This window comes from Cottoperca gobio, chromosome 21 (genome assembly GCF_900634415.1).
Source record: "Cottoperca gobio chromosome 21, fCotGob3.1, whole genome shotgun sequence".
NCBI classification, from domain to species: Eukaryota; Metazoa; Chordata; class Actinopteri; order Perciformes; family Bovichtidae; genus Cottoperca; species Cottoperca gobio.
In genome coordinates, this window is record NC_041375.1 from 21438648 (window position 1) to 21451147 (window position 12500).

At 39.5% G+C, this 12500-nt stretch overlaps 1 protein-coding gene across 2 annotated transcripts in view; it reads right to left on the reverse strand.

Annotated features, from left to right (window-relative positions):
- The window catches only part of st6gal2a (ST6 beta-galactosamide alpha-2,6-sialyltranferase 2a), a 40424-nt gene that overhangs the window by 11911 nt on the left and 16013 nt on the right, over window positions 1-12500 (reverse strand). For both annotated transcript variants that reach the window (XM_029458564.1, XM_029458565.1), the window contains 4 exons: window positions 10877-10933; window positions 9706-10789; window positions 2968-3065; window positions 2091-2192 (listed from right to left, as the gene is read on the reverse strand). In XM_029458564.1, coding sequence (XP_029314424.1) covers window positions 2091-2192; window positions 2968-3065; window positions 9706-10699 — 1194 coding nt within the window. In that variant the 5' untranslated portion in view covers window positions 10700-10789; window positions 10877-10933. The remainder of the gene's footprint in view (window positions 1-2090; window positions 2193-2967; window positions 3066-9705; window positions 10790-10876; window positions 10934-12500) is intronic.

Below are 12500 nucleotides of genomic sequence, written 5' to 3' on the forward strand. Positions count from 1 at the left end.
ATACATCTTCTTATTCTTCTTATGTGCGTCTTATAACATGTCCAGAGGAAACTTTAAAGATATGTTTTAATGGGTGGAAATACGTGTTAAAGGCATATGGAAGTAGGCCTACATGTACAATGTGCTTAAATCACTTGCCGAGAGAAAAGCACACTGCCTACAGGGATGGAAGAGTGTAAATGCAAAAACTATGCAAGATGCAAGCTACAGAAAGAACTGCAGCGTTTTAATTAAGAAAAGAAGAATCCCTCCTCTATCCTACAGTCAGCATGTGAAATGTTGCATCTTTATTTTTAACAGAAATGGACTTTAATGACCCATCTTCAAAATAAAAGATAAAATGTGAACATTTCCCATTATGCGCCGCGTCGTGTTTTGCTCGGCACAACAAGCGATTATTTATATCATTCACGGATGTTGTTTGTCGTTACACTCAAAGGATAAATAATGTAGATATACGTACAAATAAGCACAAATGTCACATTAAATCACTCCATTTCCCCCAATCACAATATCTCTATATGTAGAGTTCTGCTCAGGTGGATGATCAAGTTTATTTTATTCTATTCAATAATTCTGTCTCATTATTTACTCAACATAATGGTGCTTATTCAGTACAGCACGATGTTTTACATTATAAGCCTGGTGATGTAATCACTGAGTCACTTACTAATTGAAATTCAGTTAAATCGTAATGGATTCAAGGAATACGGTTTGTTAAGCGTAAAGAAACACAATTGTTAGGTCTATACAACATCAGGAAATAGTGAGAGAAATGGAGCTTACCATTTCCCATAGGGATGAGATGATGTAGGATTTTAATTGCGTAAAAAAAAAAGAAATCATGGGGAATTTCCATTATCAGGAAATGACTTGAAGACAAAAGCAAACGACTCACACAATGCTGCCATTTGTTTTAATTAATGTATCCTTTATGTATGCAGAGGGGACTTATGATCGCCTTATTTAACAGGGTTAGATTTTCCATGAAAAGAGATGCGTGTCCCATCTGTGATGTAATTAAAATATGTGTTTGTTAACACAATGTACAGTCAGGTAAAGTGACTGCAGTGTCGTTTTAAGAGTATAAACCATATTACCGGTATAATATCGTGAATCACAACTATTTTGTCACCAGAGATGCGGTCTATAAACAAGATGTCAATATGAGATGTATGGAAATACTGAATGTCTGCTCCGCTTTATTGTAAATCACAAACACTGACTTTATATCCTTTGGCCACGAAACACAAACAAATGTGACGGTGAAGGAGTGAAAATTAGAAGTGAAGCATTTTAAATGATCATTCGGCACCACAGCCTGAAAGACATCAGTATTTACACACGCTAATTACTCGTGTAACATCAATGTTCATGAATCCTTTCCTCCTTGCCTTCTGCAGCTCCAACAATGGGCTAAACACACGTTTGTGTATTCAGTACACACTAACGGATCAACCTTTTCTTAAATCTGCTGCTTCAAAAACAATGTTTCACCTCCGTCTCCGGCATTGCATTGCGTGATACGCCAGGAAAATCTTAGTGAATGAGATGACACGGCTGCACTTAATGACCCCTGCAGAGAACTAAAAGGTCACTGTTCATTTAGAGGGACAAGGGGGTTCTATTCTTAGCTTGTAACCAAAACAATTAAATGTCAAAAGAAACAATGTTTCTAATATTCCAAGATTATATGCATTTGCCAAATAATGATAATAATAACTTGCAAAGTGTACCTTAACCTATTGATTGTAGCAGTGGAACATAGCCTGAATAACAACTGAGAGGAAGCACAATGAAGAAGAAGATGGGGGGGGGGGAACATGTGCTAAGATGAATCAGATATCTCAAGGGCAGGTGAAGGTCAGATGGAGATGAAAGAGATAGAGGAGAGGCAGTGGGTATGAAGGGGGGGGGGGGGGGGGGGTCAGCTGCAGGTTGCATAAGCACTGCGGTGATGTTTCATTTCCTTTGTGTCAAATCAACACATCTTCTATGATAACATCCCTAATGTCATCCGAGTGGTGGGCTGCAGGCTCATTAATGAACTGGTTATACGGTTTGTTCATTTGATACAAATTGAAACGCACCTTGTGTAAGTCGACGGTGTAAGGTGCAGGGTCCCAGGCCACCAGAGTCACATTCTTGTAGATTGAGCTCGTGTTGAATCGATGTTTAGGATTGGCCAAAATCTGTCGAGGGGGAAATATGCATCGTTGTAAAAAGCATCAAAAGCCAAAATATCCTTAAAAAGCAGAAGTTTGGGGAAATAGGCCTTTTCACAGCCGTCGATTAGCTTAGCTTAGCATAAAGGCTGGAAACGGAGGGGAACAGCTAGCCTGGCTCTGTCCCGATAAACACTCGTTTGTTTAATCTGTACAGAATTGTGAAATCACGGGAAGTTAATCATCGGACACTTTCTGGTCTTATCATCGCAAGGCTGCCAGACATTTTAAATATCAAGCTTTACAGCGGCTGCTACACAGATGTGTTACCTTCGAAGAGAATCAGGCCAGCTGTTTTTCCAGAACTGAGGAGAACGGCAGAGTCGGGTGATAATTATGTCTGTGCGACACCTTTTCACATTTCATCCATTGTAATTATAGAAATATTTATTAATAGCAGCTTAAACAGAACTAATTTATCAACACGGGGGACAGTTCAGCTTTGGGCTGAGAGGACCTCAAGTACCACGATAAATGTTTTAAGTACTTCAAGAACAATATAATAAACTAATCATTTGTATTCAGAAAATGATTGTTGGTTGAGCTGAAACGAATAGAGAATCACAAAATGCAAACACCACATCAATAAAACAACATTAACGGTCAAAGAATAAGTGGCTCAAAGCCATAAATGATTTACGGCATGTTTTACATGCGCTTTAGTGAGCGACACAGCCCTCGGAGTTATGCATCTATCAATAATTCATTATTGTGCATCATACAAGGCCAGACTCTCAATCACCTGCGAGTTGATGATGCGGATGGTGGTTTTGTTCCCGACGTCTCGTTCGTATCCGTCCGTAGGCGCGGCATTGAAGCGTAACACTGCATCGTGGTTGTCTGAAAGAAGAGCCGCAGAACACACACACCTTGAAAACAGGTAATGAACTGACCTTGGTGAGGAACACAGGTTATCGTGTCCATACACAGAAAAACATGAAACTTACAGCTGGGTGGCTTTTAAAGAATACATATATATTAAACTAAAAATCAGGCAATATGTTTGGTATTTATGACTCCCGGCCCTGGAGGAGTTCAGAGACCGAGATAATCCCTCAACATCCATTTCAAATCTTACTTCAAACTACATATATGGTACCTGCATAGTTTCCCTTTCAAAATACTACTTTTCCAGAATTCTTAGTAGATTTTTCAGACCACACTCAAACAGCTGAGCACTAATAGTTAGAGCTTTAATATGTAAATAAATGCTTTTAAAATCCAACTGTTAACACGTGTTACATTCTGACTGTGTCCTATGTTGTTGCCAGATGATTGTAGCTGCAGACACACACACACACATTTTGTTTTCTTTATAATATTATATATAATATTATATACTATTATATATAATAATATTATTATATAATATTATATATAATAATATTATATATAATAATATTATATATAATATTATTATATATATAATAATATTATATATAATAGTATATAATAATAATAGTATATAATAATATTATATATAATAATATTATATATAATAATATTATATATAATAGTATATAATAATATTATATATAATAATATTATATATAATAGTATATAATAATATTATATATAATATTATATATAATACTATTATTATATATATATATATATATATATATAATATTATATATATTATATATTATATATATAAAATCCAGAATAAAAAAGCAGAGAGGTAATAGTCTGGAAAACAAATGTTTCTTACTTATCACGACCTGGAAATGACTAAACATCACATTTGACAAACTGCTGAGGCGCCCTGTATATAAAATACATAAAAAGGCGCACTGAGGCGGACATAAGTCGTTTGCATATGAATGACTTCTCATGCACACACATTGTTGTGCAGTTACATCGATGCTTTTTGTAGCCAACATATCTTCTAAGTGTTTGTGGCAGAAGTCACTGACAACACACTGACTGCAGTGACTTAAATAATGTCTCACAGACATGACCAAAGTGCTCTCTAGTGGTTAGCTCCTGTAAGTGATGAGCCACCACTAATACACACAACACATTACAGGTTCACCACTAATTCTCTCCACATTCTGTTCGTATAGTGTCCTTCACAGTTCACACACAAATGTGACATCTTCAGCTTGATGGATAGTTTTTTGTAATTAATTAGAAACTTGTAACGTGTGCGTGTCGGTTCATCGATCCACCGGTCCCACAGATCCTCCTCCTGCATTGATCTGACAGCAGAAAAGATGATCCGCCATTTCTTTATCTAATGCTCCTTCATCACCGCAGCCGGTCGACTGTTACGACTCTGATTGGCATTCACAACAACGCGACCGACTACAAACACACAAAACGTGCTCACTGGCTTGACATTGAGTTTGCCCTCCTACTCCAATATAATACTGTATAGTTCCTTCTTCATCCAATCAGCTGAGGTTAGATTTACAGAAGAGGAAACTCACATTATTAATGTTTTACACCATCTTAAGAGCATACGTTTATCATTTCCATTTATTTAGGTTTTCTTTTTATATTATTACTAATTATATAAAATAAAAAAATTTTATATATATATATATATTTATATTTATATTTATTATTATTTTATAATCATTATTGTTCAAAATATAATTTCTAGTTTGTATTGTTTATTTATTTATTTTAAATTCATGTAAAAACTTTGAATTTGCGTTGTGCTATAAATTTGGCTTTTTTAATATTGTATATATTGTTTTATTGTATCAGCAGAGCGTGTGTTCACTACATAAACTTGTGGTTCTCATTAAATATAGTGTTATATAATATAATAGAACAACAAATGGGCCACAATCACTGTGAGCCTTCTCAGAAAAAGCTAATAAAAAGACGTTTAAGTGGGAAACACTGCTATTATTTAACATGCCACAGGGTGCCGGTCCCCGAAATGTGTTCAATAAAAATCATTTCTATGGATTTTTTCCCGCAGCCAGAGATTCTAAATCTTGTCCAACTGTGACCCCTGAAGGCGGCAGAGTGGGGAGCAGCTCGATCAAAACAATTTCTCAGAGGAGCCCCGAGCTCTCCAGCACAGAGAAGTATAAAAACACCCAGATATCAACAGTAAAACGTAAAGAATACCAATTATTAATACAACAAACTACAATAACTTTGCTCCCAGGTTGAAATATCTCAAAACATACTTGAGATATTAGAAAGCAGCTCAGCAGTAAAATCATCTTGCAATATACTGAAGTAACAGTTTATTAAGTACATCTGTACAATCCAATACAAGATCTCAAGTCAACGGAGCGCTTCTGCTGTCTTTCAGTATTCCTGAGCAGCACCAGGGGTTTCTGCACGCCTGGGGATCGTGTGTATACTGCATTACAGGCCGATCATGTTTAAAAGATGGATGAATGTGCTGAAAGCACCTGAAGACGGACCGTGTGAGAAACAGAGAGAGGGAATGGGTCAGTCCGCTGGTCCGCTGCACAACAGACAGACGCTGCGACTGAGCCCGTGTAGCTGCTTCTGCACATCTCTACAAGTGCGTCGACCAACTTCCATGCCTGACAAATAAAACCCAGGAGAGGAAGCAGCACGTCCTCGTACTATGTCGTTGTCCAATGACTCCTAAAAACGACATGTACGACTATGTAACGCTGTGAAGCCGTCGCAGCTTTAAAAACACGTTGTGAAACTGAACAACGGAGTTAAGTTTGTGACAAAGTGCGTGATGATGGTTATGGTTATGAACTAAAGTAGTAACGTGGTGACCCATCATACTTCGTTTCCACATATTCTGGTGTTTCATATTTGCACATTTTGCCTTTTCCACATTTTCATCATTACATCGTTTTGCTTTGATTGACTGACTTTATTGTATTTCTTCCCCGTGAGGCACTTTGTAACTTTGTTAAGAGAAATGCTGTGTGAATCAAGATTATTCACATTTGCATAAGAACTGAAACTGTGACGATCGTTCTTTGGATATCGTTTGCCATTTTTTTTTAACGTTATATCATTTTAAATGTGAGGACTTGGTGCTTTGCTGTCGCTGTAAATGGAATATATTTCTTGGAACTATTAACCTTGGGCTCTGTGAAGATTGTAATGGGTATTATTCATGGATATGTTCTGACATGTTGCATAATAAACAGTCAATTAGTCCAAAACTAAACTGAAGATAATTATTAGTTGCAGCTCTAATTTCTATTTGGCAGTTTTAAAGAATACCACCTTTCAGATCTTTTTTACTTTTCTGATACAACATACGAATATAAACAATAAAAGGGCAGAGCTACATCACTGTGCACAAAAAAACAGAAAAGCAAAATAAAAAGAATACATTAAAAAAAAAAGTGTGTTTTTTTTTAATAGCACAACTTTATAAATTTTGCGCAGTCACAGTTACAAATATAGCAAATTATATTAAAAAAATTAAAGAGGGAAAGTAGGCTGAGGCTTCACCAGCACAGACTGAAGAGATTTATTCAATATTACAAATGGTGTTGTCAAAAATGACCTTCTAAGAAACAATTAAAACTACAAACTTTACAAAGAGAATATTTGGCATTTCATTGAATAGTGCTGTAAAGTGTTCCTGTTACTTTCTCAATCCCATGTCGTACTAGGGATGCAGTTATCCTGTTCACCACATGATGGCAGCCACACACCCACACACACACACGTATCTAAAACCTCAGTTCCAAAGCTCTCACAGGATGAACTCTGTGCTGCAGACACCGAGAGAAACTCGATAATCTAAATGTCAGCCAACCTGCAAGTAGCTCGGAAAAAAAGAGCACGGTGGCCACATTCATCTTTCGGTCATTTGTCACAATTCAAAGCTGCACGAGGTAAGTTTTGATGCACTGCAGCCTTTCGGGAAAGGGTGAGAAGTGGTGGACGGATTGGGATCGATGTTGTTCGATTTCTTTTTGAAGATGAGCCTCAGGAATAATATACCAAAGTCAATCTATTCCAACACTTTATTAATAAATCAGCTCTTTAACATTGATCCCATTCGTCAAGTCCCCTCGTCAAGCAAAATCTCTTTTCTTAAGAACTGAATGCTTTGATGATGACACACTGAACCAATACCCCGGCATAAAGAAGTGCGCGTTTGCCCTCGGAGAATGAACATGACTTTCCTATATTCTCGTAATGACTCTTGGGTGGCAAAGGTATGCACGTTCACTTCCTTTGGTTATGAGCATGTGCAGACGGGTCACATTATTGGACAGAAGCCGAAAAACAAAACATGGGGGATGATGATACATCAACTCGGCAGGTGCTTCTAAATCTCTGTTGAAGTCCGAGGCCGGATGCCCAAAACGGAAGACTGCCTCTCTTTTCTTTGCTTCTAAAAATAAGGAATAGCACTCACTCAAATGCGTTTCATCCTCAAGCACTAAAAGTAACAAGAAATACCAAAAAACACCTTAATATTCATCAATAATCCAAAACAACAAAGTGTACTTAAATGCATTTTTAGTATTTCTGTATCTTTGCAGCAAACCTGTTTGCACCTACAGCTTTAAGAATAAATCTAAACCTTGCAACGCTCAGATTTCTTTTGCAAAAGTTGAACTCTTCCTGCAGCGAGTGAAGGCATCAGGGTTGAAAGACTGACACAGCACCACAAGTTAATCCTGCTGTGACCACAGGGTCAAGTGCAGATGTAGGTTTACGTCACTTGCCTGCATCCGATTTTCAGTGACAGTCTGCTTCTCGTTCTGGGACGATGTTATCTGGGGCAGCTAGTGTCTTAAGAACGCTGTTCGCATTTAGACATATTATGTAAATATAGAAATATAATGCATAAAGCTGAAGCTCTTTATATTAAAGCTTGCTTTGAACAGCTGAAGTCACAAGGAAATGCATTGAAGCTATATGTGATGTGAAGCAGCCTGATTGGTTACCCGGGGGGGTTCTGCTGTCTTCTAGTGAGCCATCTGTCATTGAGTTCACACTCTCCCCACTTACCACATAGCTGCCAAAGTCTCTAAACCAAGACCCCACACACACACACACACACACACACACACACACACACACACACACACACACACACACACACACACACACACACACACACACACACACACACACACACACACACACACACACACACACACACACACACACACACACACACACACACACACACACACACACACACACACACAAACACAAACACAACAACATATAGCCTACTAGGCACAAACTCAAGCCTGATCAGCTTGACAAGTTAATCAGCAAATGCCACGCAAACAAAATGAAGCAAATGCAAATCATTGCAGGTGCAAGTGGATATTTGTTGACCTTTAAAATGCAGCACCTTAGCGGGAAACTAAGCATTACATGTACATCTAAATGCACGGGCGGATTATAAGACGATGGGCTCCTGGGGACAGACGTGCAAAAGTCACTAGTATGGTAAACTAGTCCCTGATTCACTTATTTCAGACTTGTTGACAAGCCACAGTAAACACTTAACTAAGAGCAAAGTAACCGTGTTACACCGGTACTATTTACGGTAGAGTAGAGCGAGACTACACTGTAGCTATGCTTTGCAGTTTGTCTATGATGTTAAGCTGCTCCTAATTAAAACTCAAACACAAAAAAGGTACCATTCTGTTGGCAATAGTATTATTATTCAGTAGACACTTATTAACCTTACATCATTAATAGAATCTTATATTTACCATGTACTAATAAAGCTAACTGTTTATTTTTATTTTCTAATTTTTGGCAAAAAAGTAAACGTCCAGAGAGCCTCTAATGCCCAAACCCCCCTCTCCATTCACATACAATGGTTTGGTCCTACACCAGGTGTGAACAGTACTTTCTAGTGAGGAGTGAGTGCATCATGTCTCAGCATTACAAAATAAATAAATAAAAAGTTCCAACTCAAAGACAGGAGAGAGAAAAGGTGACAGTGTGTAGTCTGAGCGGTGGAATATAACTTTGTTTATTCCGTAGTGAAATAAGCAACATTTGCTCCCTTTAGTTGATTAATATCTTCACAAAATATTCTGAACGTTTACATTTTGCTCCTCTTTTATGCAACATTTAAATCAATGCAGACAAACCTTGAGCAAACTATTCATACTAAATCAGTTTTCCCTGCCTGGTGCAAAGTACAGCTGCAGCTTCATGCAGACCCGTCTCCCCACCCGTCTCCCAATGAACAAGCAAGCAGTTTTATCATTGAATAGCTATACTGGATATGTATTGCAGATGTCCGTAATCCCATTGTTCCTAGTCAGAAAGAACATGTCCACTATGACATTCTTCCGAGGACAAATTACATCAGTTTTTCATTCATGTGTATTCTTCTTTCAATTACATTACCCACAACGTCCGATTGTTATCTTTTTGGATATCCAGAACAGATATCCACATTAATTTAGTTTTGTTATTAAGTTTATATATACCAATATATTTTCCATACCTTGCTTTAAGGAACATAAGCTTTTTCTACAGTCCTGTAGCCGTACACAAAATCTTTTTTCTCTCTACTCACCGATCTCTTTGCCTAGTCCTGAGCGCAGGATGGCACCAGCCGAGGTGACCACCGCACAGGTCTTGAAGCTGCTCTGGGCCTGCCGCCGGTGCAGTCCCTCCAGGGGAAGAGACGGCACAAGACTAGCCCATCCGAGGGAGGAAAAGGGCTGCTCCGAGCCGTCCACTGTCCTTAGCCGGGCCTGAGCCTTCATTTGACACATCAGCTCCTTAGCACTCTGGGCGGCCCTGCGATGCCCCTTGTAGGAAACATGGTGTTTGTTGGCACTGACGTAGTCCTTCATGGCGCGCTGCAGCCGAGGACTCAGCATGCCGGCTGACACACGACCCCGCCACAACCGCTGCACCACAGAGGCCGACTTGGAGAAGTAATATTCCTCTAGATCAGAGGAGTCACCGCCCACTCTGCGTGCTGTAGTCCTCATTCTGTTTCCTCGTTCTTCATCTTCTCCCTCATCTTCTTCTTCCTCCCCCCCGCCACCACCATGGTAGCGCATAGCGTTGACATGGTTCTGGTACTCCGTTTGGGAAATTCTCTCACGACTCTGGATTGAAGGGTCTGAGTGAGAACCTACATTTTCTGTACCAAAGGAGGACCAGGCGGCCAGGCTCTGTGGGTCCAGGTAGTCCTGGTGGCTGGTCTCCTGGCTACCATAAATGGCGTAGGGAGCGCTGTTGGGGCTGTGGCTCACCTCCAGGCTGAGCTCTGGAGTCGTGAAGCTGGCAGAAGGCTCCGGCTCATCTTTGGGGTAGATGGTAGTTAAGGTGGAAGCCAGTTGAGGTCGGGAGCCCAGGTTGGCTTGCTGTTGATGGGAGGCCTGTATAGAGGCCAGGCGACGGGTGTCAGGGTGCTGGGAGAGTAAAGAGCCAACAGAGGTCAGCGGCTCGTTCACACGAGCATCCAGGAAGTAAGAGAGAAGGCCGAGGAAGAGGAGCACCCAGGCCAGCATTCCCAGCAGCACGAGCCTCCGCCACTGCCTCATACTGGACTTCATTACCTCTCACTCACATACAAGCCTCTTCAGCTGGCCCACCACCAACAAAGCCCCACAGCCAGGACTTAACCTAGAGGTCAGCTGGAGGGCCTGTAGAAGAAGAAATCTCAGAATGAAACTCCTGAGGGGAGAAAGGGAAAATGTGGAGAAATAAAGCAAAAGGTTTGTGACACTCACCTCAACTGATGCTTCTACTTCTTCATGACCACGTGTCCTCTAGGATTTAACAGAGCCCTGAGAAGAGGAGTGGTACACATTAGTGGAGTCAAGTAGGACTGCAAATTACATCTTCAGTCATCGTGATGTCAACTTGTGCAATAAATACATTGCGAAACAATGATATTAGACTTTTAAAACTGAGATTTTCATGTCCTCTCCTATTACAAAGCAGGTCCAGATGCTATAAAAATACTGTGGAAGTATCAAAACGCTCAATGTACAGAAAAATGCATACAGCCCATACGAGCCGTCAGGACTTTATATAGTGTGTTAGTTTATATAAAGTGCTGGTAAAGTGGTGTTACAGTCGATACCCGGCTGCACTGACGGTGCAGGGATGCTGAGAGCTCAGATGCGTAAGACCTGAAAGCACTCAGAGTGCTTGTTTGGGAGGGGTCTTAAAGAGCTTTAACAGAGCTTTTCAGACAGAGGATGAATACATGTGTTTCTTGAACATTAAAGCATGTACTAGTAGAAACTAAAAACACAAGTATTAACCAAAGAGATAAGCATAATATGTCTCCTTTAAAATCATTATTGTGATTCCCTATTGGGTTCAATGCAATGTTCAAATCATCTACGATTATTCAACAAGCAATTTGTTGTATTTTATCTGTACACTGAACGCAGCAGAAAGGAAGAACCGAGGGTACTTTCATTTATCTAAAGTAACATTGTGATGGCACTATTCACGAAAGAAACCGCATAGTTTAAACTGTGGGCATGTAAACAAACACACACACCACAGGAAACACCTCCGACAAAGCAGATCTTGGCTGATTGCCACTCTTGACAAAAACAAAAAAAAAAGGATCCATCTATTAGCTGGAATCAAATCTTTGTGAAATCTAAAAGCACTTGCGTCACAACAAGAACTAAATTCAATTCAAATGAACTTTAAGTCGATGCAGTTTGTTACAACGTGTTCCCAAATGGTGACTTCCGGCTGACCTGCAGTGAAGATGTGTTTCTCACGTAGCAACACTTGATTTGACTAATTGAGCCGTTTGTCTAGACTTTTCCCAGTGTGTAAACTCAGAGCTGAAACAATTAGCAGGTTAATTGGTAGCACTTCACTTTAACACCCCCCCCCCCCTCCTATTTAGCATTTTTAAGAACAAACTATAATGCTGCTGTAAGTAGATAAGGACCTTTTAAGGGTCTACTAACGAATCCTATGAAGACATATTTTACATCATTATAACCGTTTTACTGTATAGTCACTCCGATCTTCCCTGAGCCTTAACAAGCCTACAAATAAATTATTCTGACATTAGCGGAGACTAGGCTAATCTCCAATACTGCAGCTGCTGCAAAAAATAACATACTTTGGCGATAATCAAACCAGAAATGTGTCACAGAATTGTGCATGTCTTTTACACAGATGATCTCATTAAAAAGAAAAACATCTGCTCCGTCGTCTGTCACTATTGTAACAACCTCTGCTCCGCTGACACGCACTACGGTTATAAGACGGCTTCAAAAACACTGACTCAACATCTTTACATGTGCGTCAACATGATACCTTTGCTTATTGTATTACTGTACATTTAAAAAAACCACACAAATCATCATCAGTCTG